The sequence below is a fragment of the Pezoporus wallicus genome, unplaced genomic scaffold (genome assembly GCF_028554395.1).
Source record: "Pezoporus wallicus isolate ANWC-B61680 ecotype Strahan unplaced genomic scaffold, APGP_CSIRO_Pwel_v1 scaffold_2696, whole genome shotgun sequence".
NCBI classification, from domain to species: Eukaryota; Metazoa; Chordata; class Aves; order Psittaciformes; family Psittacidae; genus Pezoporus; species Pezoporus wallicus.
Window position 1 is genome coordinate 1889504 of NW_026637439.1, and position 19042 is coordinate 1908545.

Consider the following 19042-nt stretch of genomic DNA (forward strand, 5'->3'; position numbering starts at 1 on the left):
TTTTAATTGAAACCCCAAATATTGTAATCTTACATTCAGTAGACTTGCATAAATCATGGAAGAAAGTCAAAACTATGCAAGATCTTGAGAAGTGATTTTGCTGAACATAAAAAGCCAGTCTGTCAGGATACAAGATTTAGTCTGCCTTTTCACACTGTTTCTCTACACTGTTCTCACTGAGATATTTATCAAGTTAATTGTTTTTAAAGGCAAGAGTCCCTTGTCAGTGCCTCATTCCTCACTTGACTTTATGTCACCAGTGTCCTCCTACTGTTTAGAAATATTCCTTCTTAACTCCCCCCATCACAGACTATAACTCTCAGACCTCTAGGAAGAAACATGCACAGAATAGACTATTAATTCCCCAGCAGCATGCTATGTAAAACAATGTGAATGCTTCATACTCACTATAATCTATGGGGGCAGAAAACCAGATACCAAAAATAACCACAACAAAGAGTAGCTGTAGCAACTATCTGTGCCTACATCAGAAGAAAGCCTGGTGCAGCTGAAATATGCTCTATCTCACAAATAGTCACTAAAAAAAATTAACACAATTCATATCCTTCCCAAATATTTCACACATATCCACACCCCTCTATGCCGCTCAGCAGTTTACCCCTTCTAGACAAGCATCAACATACAAGAACATGTCTGGAGTACCAACAGCTACAAAAAAATGCATGATAGCTTGCTTTATAAATTAACAACCTTAAATTCATTCTGAAGTAGACTCCCCTCCCCTTTTAGGTAGACATGCTCTAAAGATTCCTTCCATTTCCAAAATGAAATAGGATACTTAAAATCACCCCAGACACAAGCCCAAACACTGAACTTGGAGGGTTAGCCCACCTGCTACCCAAACAGTTGAGTTACCAAGGTAATTATTTAAATCAAGTTATAAAGATTTCCTACAAAGACTACACTGCTGCATTTAGATCTCATGTGGGATCAGCAGGATATTTTATTCCTTTGAATAAAGGCTTTCAGGAACAGTTACTTCTCCAGGGTTTCACTGGTGGCCAAATTTTGAACTGCCCACACTTGTATAATCACATTAGTGCTCAGCTCAGACTAACCTAGCTTCAGGCAAGAAAAGACAGGAGGCAGATAGGCGATTCCCCATGCTCTAGATAACCTGGAGAGGTACTGAGATACCTCACTTTCATCGACATATCTTGAGACCATGACAGCTCTACCTAGTAATCACTTATAGTACAGTACTTCCACGAGGTGACGAAGAAAACACACAAATTCAAAATCACTTACTTTGTAAATTATGCATCACAAACGCTCGCCCTTGTAATACAGCCTGAAAATACAATCCAATAACCTGAAAAATTATTTGGTTTCCTCTTACAAAAATCTTCCTTAAAAAATACCCTCAAAACCTCCTTTTACTAGGAAGCTTCTCTGAAGCAATGAAGGAAAAAAAAAATCTGGAAAAAGGCTGCTCTGCCAATGTTCCATAAAAATCTCTAAAAGAGCTGTAACATGCAGTGAGAAAATCCAAGCCTTCTCGCTCAACTGCTCAGAGCTCTGTGCTGTGCAGGAGGTATCCACTTACTCTGGTTCATCATTAAAAAGTGAACCTGACTTTAGTACCGTGGAAAGAAAAAAAAAAAAAAAGAAACCACCACCCTCAGTAGCTCTCACGTCTCTCGCTGATAAAGATCTCAGTTTCATGATTAACTTGGGCAGGTTCAAATATTTGCTGAGCCAGGATTTCAGGTGGGGGAGGGGGGGGGGGCAGATTCAAAGTAAAAGTTGTCATCAGCTAACAAGTGGCCAATGCATAGCTAACTTTCTCATTTTAGCTAAGTAAATGAGAAGACCATTGTAAGAGGTCTTAAAATAGTCTCTGTCACTGGCTGCTGAGTGCAGTCTTAAAGTTGATAAAATTGCCATGAACAGCCAAATGCAGGAAGTGGCTTACTAACACTGCTGGAAAAAAAGCAAAATAAAATTTTTTCTTGAAAAGAGCTGCATCTCTCAGAACAGCCCCATGCAAGCAGAATAGCCTGCTTGCAAGCACAGCATCACTTCTTTCACACTCATGCTGGATCACAAATACAGGTGCTATTTGAAGACCCCTGCTGTGATGCTGTGAGGCATTTTATCCATTCCCTATAAACTGAAAATAATAGAAAAAACACCTGTCCGTATCCTTGGTGTTTTGCAGTACATCAGGGTTTTCATTTCTTGGGCAGGCAGGCATGAAAAGGGACTGCATAGAGAGGGAGCAGTTTGGTAAATTTTTTTTCCTTGCCCCAGTGTTTGGTGGAAATCAGACTGGCTAAAGAACAGAGCAGCAACTGAAGAGCCCACTCCCCTTTGCCTACAGAGGTTAACATCTCTGCCAGCCATACTTTTACAAGGAAATAAATTCAAAGTGAAAAGAGAAGCAGACCACAAGATTTAGTTTAGAGAAAGAAAAGAAGAGCATTAATATTTTCCTCCCTCCTGTTGGAAACTGTGAGAACTTCTAGTAGCTGCATCCCTTGAGATTTGCTTATGCTCCTTAAGGCAGTCAAATGCTATTGTAAAGTGTTCACCTCCTGAATACTTCACCTACCAAAATCCTCCTATGCTACAAAATACCACTTATACCTAATAACGAAACTCCAAATATCAGCAGTACATTTTTGATGTTTTACAGTTGATTGACTAGCTTCACCCATAACAACCCCCTACTTTTCTCATTTTAGCCATTGCCTGCTTGAACAATTGTCAGTTCTGTATATAATTTAATGCAGCACAATCATAAATGTACAGTCTACTTCAAATGGGAATAGTAACCTGTGTTTCTGCACTAATCTAACTTCTGACAGTAACCGCTATGCCTCCTGTTTACTGTTAAAATCACAGAAGGGGTTGATAACACTTCTTGGTTTATAGGGAGACAATACACAACAAGCATACTTTCAAAGAAGAGAAGACAACCCAAACCTGGTTCACTGAATTGTTTATAATTTTAAAAAGCACAGGTATCAACACAGAGATAAAAGATACAGCTTTTTCCCAAATAAATTTTATTTTATTCTTTTTGTATTCCACTGCCTTGTGCAAAAATTAGTTCCTAATCATTCTACAGAAAGGAATTAAGTGTCTTACCAAAAAAACATACCGGCATGCAAAAAGTTGCACTGTCACACAATGGCTCTATCTTAATACTTATTAGTTGTAAGTTGACCTTGAGTGGTGTCAACTGAATCTATTGATTTGTATTTGCAGAAATTCATCAACCTATTATGTTTTTTTCAGTCGTATTTGGCGTTCTTCTATCTATAAAGCTTCTTTCCCCCATCCCCAAAAAAATGATGTATGAAGGTTTGATAGGCTTGCTGTGTGTTACATATACTTACATACAAAAACACATACATCAATCAGTACAAAATTCTAGAAACGTTGTACATGTTGGTTCAGTCTTACCAAATATATTCAACTAGGTATTGAGAAACATAAAGCATAGACTACTATCAAAACCAAGACTACAGCGGCATTCCTAAGCACTGTGATTAATAAAGCATTTTGCTGTCCTCTGAAGCGGGTACAAAGCCTGAGTTTATTAGCTTAGAAGGGGAGCCCTCTGCCGGGTGATGGGCGGAAGAGCAACATCCCTCCTCTGCAGCACAAGCTCTCCCCGAGACTGCCTCCTGCAAGCCCCAAACCACGCTCAGCACTGCTTACAGTCCAGCACAGCCCATGATGTGATGCAGCAAAGTCTTGACAAGGGAGCGCGTTCGTACAATATTTTTTCTGTCCCTAAGACAAAACCAACTGGACTGTGGGCTGAGCCTGACCACCAAAGCAGTCAGGCAGAGCTCTGTGTTGGATTCCAAGAAGAAGGAACAAGGCTGGCCTTCACACTGCCTGGTGCTGGCTGTCATGCTAGTACGCTTGGTAATATTTTGTGCACCTAAAAGCGAAGTGTCTACTGCCTGGACTCTCAACACATCCCCAGTATTTGAGCAGTTACATGTAAGGCAGTCTCACTACCTTACTTTTAGCTATGACCCTGTGAGAGTAAACCCTACATCTTCATGCTTAAAACTGCAATATTTCACAGCTTGAGCTATTATTTACAGTATTATTTACAAGCTTGGGAAACAGGAATAAACTAGGATAGGCAGCCTACATGGAGCAGCTCAGCTTGAGTTAGTGCACAGGCTATTAGAGGCTTCAACTCATAGATACAGCCATGGCAGCTCCTTCTGGGAGCTGTGGTAGTTCTCCCTCCGCTCCTCACCAGCCTTTCTGCCCACAGAGCCATGTTCCTTCGCTCTCCCACCATGTCCCCTTTCCTCTTTGCCTTTCTTGTGATATGAAACACATTAATCTCACACACCCAAAGCCACTCCACACATGTTAACACTCCCTCAAAGACCCTCATCTGCCCGAGTTCCCCCTGAAAATCACTTCTGAGCTCTCCCATCACCCCACCTTCCTACGTAAGACCTGCCTTCCCAGACACCAGCTCCAAATTGACTGCACTGCACGGAGCAGCCATCAGGCCCCATGGACAACTCAGACTGGCATCCAAGGCAGGCCTCCTCCAGACAGAAAAGCCAGGAGCCTTTATGATCCATGAAAATGAACTGAAAAAATGATCCGGTCTTCTATAGCTGCACATATAGCCTATTTTTCAATATTTACCTCTTAAAGCACACAGGCCTTCACACCTCTGTACGATGTATGAGATTCTGTGAGACATAAGCAGCACTGTTAGCTATTATCTCTGTTACAATTAAGATATTTTCTTTGAATGGTATCATTTTGAATAGCGTATTTAGCGACATGAACTTTTCCTCTGAGTGTTAAAACAGCATTATTCTTTAAATTAAAGCATGTGCGGCTGGCTGTTCATTAAATTCAGGTGTTAAAAAGGGATGCTACATCACCTAGCTTGCCCACCATCTTTCAGCTATCCTAATGATAAACTTGAACAATGAGACAGGAATCAGAAAATGGATCTGGTTACCAATTATTCAAAACACCAACCATTTCTCCAGTCTTACTTCTCCTGCAACATTATTTTGTCTTCACCTAGTACACACGTAGGCACAACAGGTACTTCAGCTTTGGTACTTTAAGTTTTGTTGAAGGCTAAGAACTATTCTAATTCACAAAATTAAATGCATCATTTGCTGTTGAACACTGACAGCAAGAAAGAAAACCAGCCTGGAGCTGTCCTGTAATGAAAAAAAAAATCAAGTAGTGGCTTAGGAGTAACTCGTTTTTGCATTACCTGTGCAAAGCATCACTCTAGCTCTAAGATGTCCAATTAAAGATACCCAGTTTAAGACACTAATCTTAAGACATACATAAGGTCCAACTGCATACTTTCTGTTGCTTTGAGGCAAGAAAGATAATTAGTGGGTGATGTGATAAGAAAAAAACCCACAGCCGTGCAAAGATTTCCTTCTATTAAGTTATCTCCAACACTAAATATATCTATGTACTGTGTAATATACCAATAAAACTTCATGCACAGCTCGTTTTAGACGGAGTGTTTTCATCCAGGCTTGAGAATAACAGAAGTAGAAGCTATCACTCCAGCCTGTGAAAAATAGAAGAAACCAGGCAGGATTGGCTTCTGGGTTACCACTTACTTGTCATTTCATTATTTTCAACAAGATTCTTTCTACTTAAAACCTCTTAACTTCTGCACTTCTAAAATTCTATTACAGATTGTAATTCTCAGAACACTTATATGACAAGTAAGTTATCTCTTCCAGGAATCTTCCTTTTATTACAGTGTCTCTAAACAATTTTTATGGAAACTCAAGCCCCTACAAACAATAATCTTGAGGATGGTAATTCTGAAAGATACAGTCTTCTATGAGGACTATAAAAACAAGAGCACTTCAAATGATTGGTCATTGAGTAATTTTGGTGTGAAAATCAGACTTATGTTCTAATCCTGTGAACTTATGTAACATTCTAACAGGACTCAACTTTTGAAAATCATTCAAGTGTTTTAAAGAGCAGTGGATAGCTAACCATAGAACTACAAAGCTTGAAAATTTCTATCTGAGGGTTTTTTTCAGCTTAGTAGATGTACAAATGTTCTAGTAAGAGTCAAACCCCATAAATCTGATGGATAGAGCCACATTCTTCAAGTGCCCTAATGATACTCTCAAGAGCCCTTTTTAGCAGTTCTAACACCAACGTCTTTCACTTTTATACTTCCCTCACATGAAGCAACTCAGGAAGATATGCAACCAAGTGATCTCTTAAGGTCAACTTAAGAAACTCATCACTTTGAAACTCAAGAAACTCTCACTGCTGACTTTACCTTTGTAATCTCCCAACCATTGCCTCTAGCCATATAAATGTATACACTCTAAGGCAGTTGCAAACATGTAATTTAAAAAATGCTACCTGCAAGCTCCTTAGAAGAGTAGAGGATTCAACAATGTATTTTGCCTTTTCAGGCTTGTAGCAGGTGACAAAGACAAGAATTCTTTAACAATTAGCAGTTATTTGCTGATTCTTGGTAAAAAAGGACAATTAGTGTCCATACAAGTTTGGCCTCTCCTGGCTGCTATGAAACATGAAGAAGAAAAATACACAGTGGTTCTGGAAATGCCTGCTTAACTATTTTGACAAAAATTGAATAAACCAAATAGGTATAAAGTAGCTTAAAACAGATGGATACAAAACACTAGGGAAAGGTTCCTAAATACTACAGCTGGCAAGGCTGAAAAAGCCTTCCATTTCACAGCAGTAGGAACAAAAATGTTAGCCATTTTAAACTTGTCTTCAGTAGCTGAGGAAGGCGATTATACAATGCACCCACCTATAAACAGGAGAAATAAGGCATTTTACTGCTGCTGTGCTCTAGCTCTTCAAATCTTAAGCATCTCTACAAATCCTACTGCCATGAACTTTACCTTGTACTTTGACTAGAGAGGTGGGAAAGCCACAGCCTGCCCAATTTTCTGTTCCCCATCACCCTATACTTTTTTTTTGGATATTCTCTGTTAATAAGCTGTAAAAGGACTTACTTTAAACTAACCTATGAAGTGTTGAGTTAACAATTTCCTTTGTAAAGAGTCAGCAACTCTGCCTTCCTCCTATCAAATATCTGATTGAAACCTGGAGATTTTTATTAAAAAAGAAAAAATGATGAGCATTTACTGTCCTTAGGTTGAATTTTATATTTAAGAAAACAATGGTATATAACTTTTTAAATTAAAAATAGTTTTTACCTGGTACAGGCTGTCTCTCATTCCATTCACTTGTGATTAAAACCTCTAGGATTTTTATGTGATATTCAGTATTATCAGAGCTGAAAAAGATGGTTTAAGCAGTAAGAACTACAAAAAATTGCCAATGTTTGTTAAAATTGTAAGAAAAAAGGAAATTGGAAAAATTTACAGAAGTGCCCTCCACATTAGAAGGTCAGGAAATTAATTCATTGAACTTACCCTTATGTAAAACCAACCCATATGTACAGTACAAAATAGAATACAGATGACCCACGTACCTTGCTATCTGAAATTTGAAAAGCAGAGGGCTGAAAATTTCAGCCAGAGACCTTGCATTCAAAAGATTTTTGCTGGAGGCTTGACAAACTCTGAGGAAATGTTTGAGCAAATACTGGAGTGTGAGCCAATACTGGGGAGGTAAATTTGGAGATCTGATGAGTTTCTTCAGCAACTGAGCATACTCTTCTGAGCTCTGCACTTCTGCAAGCAAACAGATAAAAGGCTCTTAATATCAGCACAGGAACATTCAACAAGTAAAATGAAACTACATATGACTTCTTTAGAAGCATCAATTTTAGAGGAAAAAAAAAAAAATTCTGTCCTTCATTAGTGCAGTAAGACTTCTTTCTCCTTTTGAAAAAAGTGAAATGGCTCAGGCAAGAGAAAAGAACAAGCATTTAAAAGTCAAATGGAAACAGATACGCATTTTGGTAAAAACCACAATGTGTTCACAGTGTACTGGTAGAAGTCTGCCTTATGTTTAGTGTCACACATGATTGGGTAATTCTGAGATGCACTAGATAAGTCTCACAGGTGCTGTTGTGACTTTGAAGGTTACCAGTAACAATATCCTGTCCTGAGATACATAACAGACTATTTGGTCCACAAGCTGAAAGCCTGTAACCTGTACTTGCTTGAAATGACCACTGCAGATGATGAATCTTACATGTATGTATTTCTTACTTCATAAGCTGCAACTTCCAACATACTGCAGAATGTCATGACCTCTAATACATTTACTTTGTCAGCACTGATAAAAAGTTAAAAATTAGCTTTCTGCATACAGATAAGTCCTTGATTTTTCACCCCAGTTTTTCTATAGTCATTCTACTTACTAAAATGAACTGTGTTATCCCATATATTTTCCATTATGTTTACTTAGATAGGTAACTAAATAATGCATGTCTACATCTGAATTGAAACAACTTTTATTAAAAATGGTGAAGGTATATATGTTTTCTGAAATGCTGCCAGGTTGTGCAGAATCTTCCTTGTTCTGTGGGTGACAGCTAGACCACTGGCTATTCAGAATCCTAATAACAGCTTTTTTGCCTGACATTTGAAATGATGTGATAATCATACCTTGAGCTACAGAAATCATGTCACTGTAAACAGCTGCTGGAATGATGGGATTTGGCAGGTCCAGAAGATACCTCTTGAGAGCATCTGATAAAGTGTGCACATCAAATGTCTCTAAATCCAGTGAAGAAGCATCTAGAGGGAAAGAGCAACATACTTTTTAAACATTAGGAACTGGAAAAAATACACAAACTCATGATATTATACCAATCCAAAGCTGCTAACTTCTATCTGGTTTATGGGGAACAAATTACAAGAAAGAGTGCAAGACACCAAGAAACATTTCTGAGATGAAGAACACAGTGCTCAACAGCATGGCCAGCCCTTTGACATCTGATGAACCAAATGGTTTCGACAGCTATGTGTGGCCTTCTGTCACATACGGCACAGAGCTGAACTCAGAATAACCGTAGTCAGTGACTTTGCTGCATGTTGGCAATGCTATGGAACATCAGAATATTTTTAACAGCTCTCTGTTTTACCTGTAAATACTCTGTGTGTGAAGTAAGTATTAATCAAGGGTTTGGGCAAATGCAGCTTCTCTACTGACAGCTACCTCTATTACAACTGGAAGTTTGATTAACAACTTGGGGCTCCAAGTCTGTAAATATTCATGTGAGCAAGTCAAAACAAATATACACGTGCAGAACTTGGTGCTTGGTGTGTTATGCAACCGTTAATATTTATCTTGTAAAACCTGATACCCTTCCAGGATGGTTATGACTTGGGCTAATACTTGGGAGTGTTGCATAAAGAACTACTTGTTAGTGCTGGAGCAAGGAATATCAGCAGCACAAATAAAAATAGGAAAAGACACGAATGCTTACTTAGGGCAAGCAAGATTAGGGTTCACCTTAAAACAAACTCTTGTGCAGTAAACTCCTAAATGTTTACAGAAAGATACATTTGGTACAAGAATTTAGAGGTATTAATGCTGACCAACTTTTTTAGGCTAGCCAAGTCCCTTGTAAAGTAACTGCTGAATCTATTTGGCCAGTTTGATCCAGATTTGACAGAGAGGTACAGGAATCAGATATGCGGTTTGTCTACTTACACTGTGAAAAACAGGTAGCCAAGAGGGGGTAGTGAAAAACTCAGTGCTACTCTACCTCATTTCGGGTTTCCCCAAAGGAAAGCTTGCAGTAGGAGCTCAATTTTATCAGACACCAAGGAATTTGCACGATAAAAAAAAAACAGTTATAGCTCACATGATAAAAAATTGCAGTGTGGGCATGAATTGTACAACAGCAATTATGCATCAAAATCATAGAATCATAGAATAGTTTGGGTTGGAAAGGATTTTTAGAGCATCTAACTCCAATCTCACCCTGTAGCATGACACCCAAGGCTCTGTCCAATCTGGCCTTGAACACTGCCAGGGATGGAGCATTTACCAATTCTTTGGGCAACCGGTTCCATCACCTCACCACCCTCACAGTAAAGAACTTCTTTCTTGTATCTGACCTGAACTTCCCCTGTTTCAGTTTAAACCCATTAACCCTTGTCCTATAGTCCCTAATGAGGAGTCTTCTCCAGCATCCTTGTAAGCCCCCTTCAGATACTGGAAGGCTGCTATGAGGTCTCCACACAGCCTTCTCTCCTCCAAGCTGAACAGTCCCAGCTTTCTCAGCCTGTCTTCATACGGCAGGTGCTCCAGTCCCCTGATCATCCTCATGGCCCTCCTCTGGACTTGTTCCAACAGTTCCATGTCCTTCTTATATTCGGGACACCAGAACTGCACACAATACTCCAAGTGGGGTCTCACAAGAGCAGAGGAGAGGGACAGGACCACCTCTCTCAACCTGCTGGTCACACTCCTTTTGATGCAGCCCAGGATACAGTTGGCTTTCTGGGTTGCAAGTGCACACTGAAGCTGGCTCATGTTAAGTTTCTCATGTTAAGACCAACACCCCCAAGTCCTTCTCTCCAGGGCTGCTCTCAATCGCTTCTCTGCCCAACCTGTAGCTTTGCCTGGGATTGCCACTGCCTAGATAATACTGTATTGAAGCTAATGGGCAGTTATCCAGTTAATATGGGGAACATTTTATCCACAAGCAGAATAGCACCCTAATGCAGTTCACAACTTTGAGACCCAAGCTAACTTTGCACTCTGAATTAGTGCTCTGCTAATTAAAGACAATAGGCAGAGGAGATGAGATCTGTCTTTATCCATACATTTGGACACCCACACACTGCACCAGCTCTGTCCTGGAAGATTCCGATGATATCTTAAAGGGAACCCATAAAGATACACTGTTATTAAAGAGTAAAGTCCTGTTTCATTTTGCCAAATGTAATTACATTCTAAATAAAAACACATGTAAACATGTTCTTGATCTCAGGAGATGAACCTTCCATAAAGGTACACCTCAGTTTAGAGATTTAAAAAGGGATTCAGATAAATTAAGAGATACATCCATACTGGTGCCATAGAAAATCTGGATTTAATTGGACTGAGAAATTGCAATACTAAAAATACAGCTTAGGTTGCTAGCATCGCATGCACATCTCCTCTCCCTGCTTGCACTCATATACTTACTTCACTCCCACCACCATCAGGAGAGGATGTTCTTTTGATTTGAAGGAACAGACAACTCCTATTATCAGCCGTTGTTCATTTTGTTAATAATTGCAATTACTAAAAATAAAGAGAGCTAATTCACAGTTTGAATCTGCCTTCTTTGTGTCCCTTTAGCAACATGGCACATAACCAGTTTCATTTTGTATTTTTGTGCTTTCTTCTGTAAGTGGAAGCTCACACCTGACACTGCGACCCAGCTTGCAAAGGTGTGATCAAGCACTTCTACATCAACTCCCAATCTGTTATACTGTGACAACGTTGCCATGCCAGTATATTCTGGCCTGAAGTAGAAATAAAGAGTCCAAAAAAGAGAAGGAAATATATTTTGGGAAACTTGAATGGGTGTAGGGTGTTAGAGGTGTAGCTGCATTTTACTGCCCCAAACCTGAGAATCCAGCCTACTGCAGCAACATCAATTAAATTCTCTTTGCCTTCCAGTATTATCTCTGTAGCAGGCATGGAATGTGCATCTACTGCCTCCCCACCTGCTGGACCAAAAAAATGCACACAGAGAACTGTATGCAAACAAATGGACATTTGTTTTCAAAATAATAACCTGCAGCCTTACAGGAATACTGTATCTTTATCTTGCTTCTGATAAAACATCTTGTTTTTCTCTGTATAGCTAGATTGTCAGTCCTTGAACAAGCAAGTGACCAAGAAATGATTAAAATAATTATTCTTAGAAAAAAAATGCAGTGAAACCATGAAAAAAAGAAACCCTGTAAAACTGAAAGATGTTTCATACTAAGTGTAAAAGTTACAAATATTTTTTACTTACCTTTTTAATATTATATTATTCCCAGCCAGCACATGTATGTAAGCAGAGTAGGGGAGCAAAGAAGAGAGAAACAGTCTGACCACAAATTCTAACTAGTGCTTTAAGGAAGAGAACTATACTTACCACATTCAAGAATTTGTCTTAATTCTGCTGAGCTGCTTGAACCTTGTGTTCCATACAAAGTTGAGCACTCCAGACCTTCAAAACAAAATTGATGGGATACATTAATATTCCAGTGACTGTTGCCATGATACAACATATTTCTGTTTTCTTCAATAAGTGCCTACAGCATAAATAGCAACATTCTCCCACTAGCATCCACCTACCACACATGGAATGTGATTGCTTTTTAAGGCTGTAAGACACCTCTTTGTACATTCAAATTGCTGTCTGCAGGAAGAGCTGGACAAGGAAAATCAGAGTTGCCAGCAGTCCCACATATTCTGTACAACTCTCCACAGGCTGACTGCAGAAAGCCAAGACTAAGGGAAAAAAACAGCTTGCAGGGGAAACATGGGAGCCAGATCTTCCTTGACATTCTGCATGCCCGCTGGAAACACCAGGTCTTTTAGTTGGGTAAAAAGTGAATAATTTGAGTTAGGCCACCCCACAGGAATGGGACAAGGACATGACAAAAGTTCTGACACATCCTAACAGGTTCAAAGATTTAAATGAGGCTTCTACATTACAAGCATGACTTCTGGCACCCTATGAGTCAACAGACACACACAGCCCCTTCTACAGGACAGGTAACAAGTCATTTTTGATTATCCACAGAACCATAACGTCACTGTGTACATAAGGCGAGTGTCACACCACTGTGTATGAGAGAAGTATGTCTGATAATCCACCTGAATAGAATACACCAGTACAGTGTTTTCATGTGAAAGATACTGTTACAACTTCACTACTTCAGTGAAAACAAGGAAGATAGTCCAAGTAGCCTCCACTGAGCAGAAACCTTAAATGAGATTATTCCATGTCTGTCAAGCTGCGTTAGCAGCTCTAGAAAGGGGAAATGCCAGCTCTGGATCTAGTTCTGCAGTCTTGGCTCACATAAGTAAAAAAAAAAAATCTTGGTAAATTGCTCTTCAGCATACCTTTCTTTTCAATGGTCTCCACTATCTTGATAAGAATCGGTGGAGCAACATCAGGAGGTGCGAACTGTTCTGTAAGATCTGGAAGTGAAAAAGCTGTAAAAGAACAGATATAAGCCAAGTTACAGATGAATGCAACTTCTGTTTAGGAAAGTCATGACACATAATGCAACCAGGTAATTTTTAAGAACGGAACAAACATCCCACTGGCCTAAACAAGAACATTCCACAAATAATTAGAAAGCTGACTAAATATGACAATTCCATTTTTATAGTATATTCTTTTAGGGATCTCAGTCAGTCCTAGAATCACTCTCCATATTGCCTAGGAAAAGAAAACATAATGAAAGTTTGCAATGTATGGATGGGCAGAAATACAGTGCAAGGAAGGGAAGTCTTTTGGTCTGAAACGTTTACACCCAGTGTGCACCAGATGAGGGAGCTAAACACATCACCATCTGGGAATTGCTGATCCCCTGGGTAAAACAGACTTAAAAAGACCTGTATTTCACACTCTTACAAAAGTTCAGTAACTTCTGTTTCCTTTCAATTTCCAAGCATGCTACTATTAATAGTGTTGTGCTTCACGTAAAGCAAGAACTTTCTTTTACAATGACTGGTTAGGAATCAACAGCAGCATAATCAGAAAGGGACATTTTGCAGATTCAAACAAACCTGCATACAGATTTTATACAAAGTCAGCTTTCACGCAAGCCACTCATTTCACAAAGAGAACACACTGCATAAAGGAATGTTCTAGCTTTGTGATGTGAGGGATGTTCTACTCTCAATGCACTATTTTTGCCAAAAGAGTAATTCAAAAGTTTTAGAGCAGTCCTGTTTAACTCCTCGAAAGAAAGACCGTTTACATAAAGATATTATTAAACTACTGCCAGAAACATCTAGCATAGATTGATGGATTATGATTGATAAACAAAGCTTAATCACTGAAGTAAAAGTTGCCAGTTGCCTAAGCGATGGTGATCCCTGCCGAATCAAACTCACCATGGACAAGTAGACAGCAATCCTTAAACACACATGCACAAGTATGCCTGCATGCATATGTATACATACATACATAAATGCACATACTTTATTCCTAAAAGACTGAAACTGGAAAAAAAATAAGGATAATTAAGAAATAAAAAAACCAACAAACCAAAACTAAAAACTACAACAGCTAAATATGAGTGGAGAGTTTTTAATGAAAACCTTTGAGATAGCCAAAAATTAAATGTACCAAAACTGAGAAAAAGAAATTTTTGGCTCAGAATTCACCCTATTTTGGAAGCAAAAAAATATATAACTTTTTAAAGATGCAAAAATTAAAAATTGGTAAGACAGCAAGGAACACACAGAAGAAGTCTGGACATGAAGAAAACTGAGGAGAGAAATGAAAGACAATAAATAACAATTATTTACAAACTAGCAATGGAAGCGGTGCATACTGGGAGACTGAGACATGCCCCTTGCAAAAAGAAGAATGATGCTACAATAATAACAGAAAGGTTTTGGTTGGAAGGGACATTAAAATTATCTGGTTCCAGGCCCACTGCAACAGGCAGGGACACCTTCCACTAGGCCAGGTTGCTCAAAGCCCCATCCAACTTGGCCTTGAACACTGCCGGAGATGGGGCAGCCACAGCTTCTCTGCGCACCCTGTGCCAGTGCCTCACCACCCTCACAGGGAAGAATTGCCTCCTAATACCTGATCTAAATCTACCTTCTTTCACTTTAACGACATTACCCCTTGTCCTATCACTACTTACACTTACAATGATGAAATACTTTCTAGTTCATTCAAACTGAAAAACATGTGTTAGTCATAACAGTTTAACTTTGGAGGCCCAGAAAATGAGCATCCAGGAGTCCCTAAAGAGTTGCCTAAGCAGATCTCTGACCAGATTATATTATTTTTTAATGACTTGTGAAAAATCAGAGAAATTCCTGGGGATCAAAAAAGCTCTAATACCGCATCTGCACTCAGAAAGAATAAGTAAGATGACTACATACTAGTTATATTACCAGTTCTGGACAAAATGAAGGAAAACATGATACTAGACTGACATGATAGAGCAATAAAAGACAGCACTGTAACTAAGGGTTGTCTGCTTAGCTTTTTAGAGGGTAGATTCTGTTAAAAACCACAGTACTTCCTTCCTTGGTGGCACCCTAGGTAGCTGAAAAATGCAAACGAGTAGACATAATAAACTCCAAAGTTTTGTCAGATAGCTGACTTAGTATAACGCTCCGATTAAAAGCTAGAATTATGAGATAGTAACAGACTCACAAAATGCTAAGGGCATAAAATGCATCCCTTATATGGAAGCAGAGGAAGAACAGGTTTTAAGAACAGAGTTTACATATTTTTACGTATGAAAGTAACTTTCTGCTCCCTTAGGTTGCTAGTTACATTAAGTACCATTCTCCCTCTTGCATAACAGCAATGAAATTGCGTCACCTCTGAACAAAGACGTTCACCTCATACTTCCAGCTAGAGGCAGCATGCAGCAACAGTCTAAACTGAAGCTGAGGAAAGAAAGGAGACACAAGGAGAAACAGAGACAGAGGACAGAAGTAAAATGCAACAGGCATTTGAAACATTTTGGGTGAAAGCTAGGCAGGTCAGGGATAGTCCTTTAAGGCTACTGAAAGCAAAGAGAACCATGCTTTCTCACATTAACCAAACTGTGCCTTGAAATGATGGCAAGAGACCTATAAACAAGGTGTATTTAGAAAAATAATTCTATTTCACACTAAATTTTGATTTTCTACAAAAGGGATGGAGTCCAAGCAAAGCAAAAAGGAGAGCGCAATGTCAGGTTCAGTTCATGGGAAGAAGCCCTTGAAGGGTGAAAAAAGACTCTACAGAAACTGGTTTGTCTCTGTGGGACATAAGGAATGAGGTGGATGTAGACGTTACCTAGATTACCTAAACAAAGACTGCCTCCTACGGCAACTATCCTGATGCTCTATTCTTTTCGTGTACACTTTAAGCAGGATCTTAGCTTATAAACTAGGTTTGTATCACAATCTGTTACAGAATCTCTTCATTGTACAGTGTTCTTGGATCAATAATCAACTTAGTGAAAGGCTTTTGGAAGCTATGCATTTACCTTTTTTTTTCATGCAAAACCTCTAACGACTACAGAACATACAGTATGTAAAGCCAACGGCACACTGGTTAAAAGGAAGATTTCCATCACTCCTCTGCTACCCTAAAATATGCAATCTGAAAAATATTAAAATTTTAGGAGTTTATGGGATTTCTGGTGTCTCTTCCTCCATATATCAAGTTCCTTTTCTCGAAAATTATGAGTTTCTAGCTACCAAAGAGACTGCTGAAATTTTAGATATGAAGAAAGCCTTTAAAATAGTAACAATTTATGCCACAAATACATAAACTGTAAATTACTCGTGTATTTGGCTAAAACCACATGATATTCACCTCTCTTTTAATACTATGCATACACTGGTGAATATAAGCTCTACAGCAAAAAGACACAAACATATACAAACAGATGATGGCAGGTATAAAGCCTGCAGTTATCTTCAACACAGCAGTAACAGAAGAATGCATCTAATTCACACAGTTACAGCACTCAGCAACACTGAAAAAAACACTCCCTCCATGAGCATGTAGGAGATGACATTAACAAATTAAAATCACTTAACCTCCCACCTGTTCTAGGATTTCCTACTTATTGCGCCATCTCCAATATAATTAACTCACAGCATCGTACTGATTTGTACTTTAAACTTCCCAAATTTTGCACAAAATAGAAAATTATCTTCAGTTAAAGGCCCCACGAAACACATATCCGTCAGAAAACAAAAGACTTAGCAGTACTTACAGAGCTGAAGCCAGTTTAGAACACTTACACAGAAGACAGCCCAATTTTGGAACAGTGCCCTTCAATTTCAAAATGAGCAAATGGCAGAGGCTAAACCAAACAAAACTACACCTAATTTTGGAAAAAAAACACCCACTTTGACACTCAGAGGCAGAATACAAGTTATCCTTGAAGAACTCCTGATTCTAGATAAGGTGTTCCAGAATAAAACTCAGCATGCATCTTAAGATCTACAGAGGGAAAGGAAAACTTTTCAGATACATCAGTTTTAATAAAAGAGAAGTGAAAAAAGCTCACATGCAACCTGCATTTATTACCTGATTTCAAAAACATCTTTTGCTTTGAAGCATGCTGCAGTATAGCACGGAGGTTTGGTGAACCAAATCCACTCCTAATAAGCTGAGCAACTTTGTAGATCCCTTTGCTAAAATCCAGCATCAGTTTTTCATGTAAAGCAATCATTTTTCCCCCGAATTGCTGTAATTTTTCTCAAATTCCACACTCTCCAAAATATTACGGTTCTGAAAAGCTTTAACACAGTTTTCGTGTCTTCTTTCTAGTCACAAGTCTGGTAGTGGGTCTCCAGATAGTAAGGAAGCTTCTGATGACACATGATAAAAGCTGAATTTTCCACTGGCTTTATTTTTACCTTGACACAGTGAAAACCAGTGAGATGAACCACAAGCCAGGGTTTGCTTCAATCATGAACTCTTCCCTCTCCCTGACACAGACAGGCCTGAACAGTGCTAAGGCAATGGCAGTGTGTGAGAGACAGGAGCATACTATGTTCAAAGGTTGCCAACAGAGCCACAAAGTGCAAGATGAAACCAGCACACAGCTGCACCTTCTGGAAGGGTTCTCAGTAAGAAGAGATACTTTAGAGTTAGTACCTGGCAACGACAAGCAGAAACTTAAAACTGGCATTTGGCTTCTGAGGCTTCTGAGCCAAATGTTTCATTACTGCTAGAAGCAGAATGAATATGAATATTAAAATGAAAATGAAAAAAAAAGCAAACCCACCAAACAAAAAAATTCCTCAAACCAACCTCCCCCCCCCAAAAAACAAACAAAACACCCCACCCCCCCCCCCCCCCCCCCCCCCCAACTTAAAATGTAACAATACATACCACAGAAAGCAGTTTGATTTCTAAATATTTTACAGGAACTATATAGTATCATAACTGGAATTTAGCTTTGAGTCAAGATTACTCCGTGCATGTTCTTCTTTTGTTCAGAAATTACATTATGTTTGCACATACATATTGCATTCAGTGACAACACAGTTCTGCATAAAGCCTAATATTTGAGAGCTCAGGTCTTAGGATGATCACAACTGGCTTATGTGTATGCAGATTTACTCTTTATACATGCAACTGGATTCTCTAGCATAGTGAATTATGTATTCATAGATTTACACATATCCTTGTTTGAAAGTCATACAGCATGTCCAAATGTGAATGGTTTAACCAGCACTGGAATTAACTATAATAAACATAAGCACATGAATTAACACAGAAGAAACACAGTGGTTAGGGTCATTGTCAAGCAAGTTGTGACAATGCCTCCAACAGGATTAGCCAGCAAACTATACTGAAACAATGGCTGATTGAGTACCTAAAATACTTTTGCCAGTGGCACCATCAGTACACAATGCATCACAAACTGTGGACAATGAAGAGGTGTCCACAAAGTTCCATGTGTCGATGCTTGCCATTCAAAACTCCAGGAAATTTGGAGCTTGCCTTCTTTAGTGAAATCCTGTTATGTCAGCAGTTGTGTACTCTACTAGATATGAGAAACGAATTCAAAAAATGTTGCTCTGTTCTCACCCATCTTACTTAAAATAGAATCTGAATTTTAGTAAGGATCCCTAATGGCTGAATTTAATCATTTGTCATTACATACAGTGTCAGCTTCAAGTGAAGGTGCATTGGTAACAAGGGCAGTTTGGCTTTCCTGCCTGTAAGGCAGCATGAATTGAGGCAGTCCCTCATGCTCCTCTGTGCTGACTGCTAGAGACCCCCAGAGCAGAGACAGAAGTGCTTCAGGAGACTGCAGTGCGAACACATCAAAGACAGGCCTGTGGAAACATGAGTTCAGATCCTGTCACACTGGGAAGCACCAGGAGGTGCCTCCCCATGGGTGACAGCAGGGCC

General features: G+C 39.1%; 1 protein-coding gene across 3 annotated transcripts in view; it reads right to left on the reverse strand.

Moving 5' to 3' along the window:
* The window catches only part of PIK3R1 (phosphoinositide-3-kinase regulatory subunit 1), a 51278-nt gene that overhangs the window by 10003 nt on the left and 22233 nt on the right, over positions 1-19042 (reverse strand). The window contains exons 1-6 of one of the 3 annotated variants that reach the window (XM_057405471.1): positions 17204-17639; positions 13036-13128; positions 12059-12133; positions 8577-8708; positions 7493-7694; positions 7215-7294 (exon numbers count right to left, since the gene is read on the reverse strand). In XM_057405471.1, coding sequence (XP_057261454.1) covers positions 7215-7294; positions 7493-7694; positions 8577-8708; positions 12059-12133; positions 13036-13128; positions 17204-17348 — 727 coding nt within the window. In that variant the 5' untranslated portion in view covers positions 17349-17639. Of the gene's footprint in view, positions 1-1269; positions 1603-7214; positions 7295-7492; positions 7695-8576; positions 8709-12058; positions 12134-13035; positions 13129-17203; positions 17640-19042 lie in introns of those variants that run through there. The other 2 variants (XM_057405470.1, XM_057405473.1) reach the window with 2 other exon arrangements.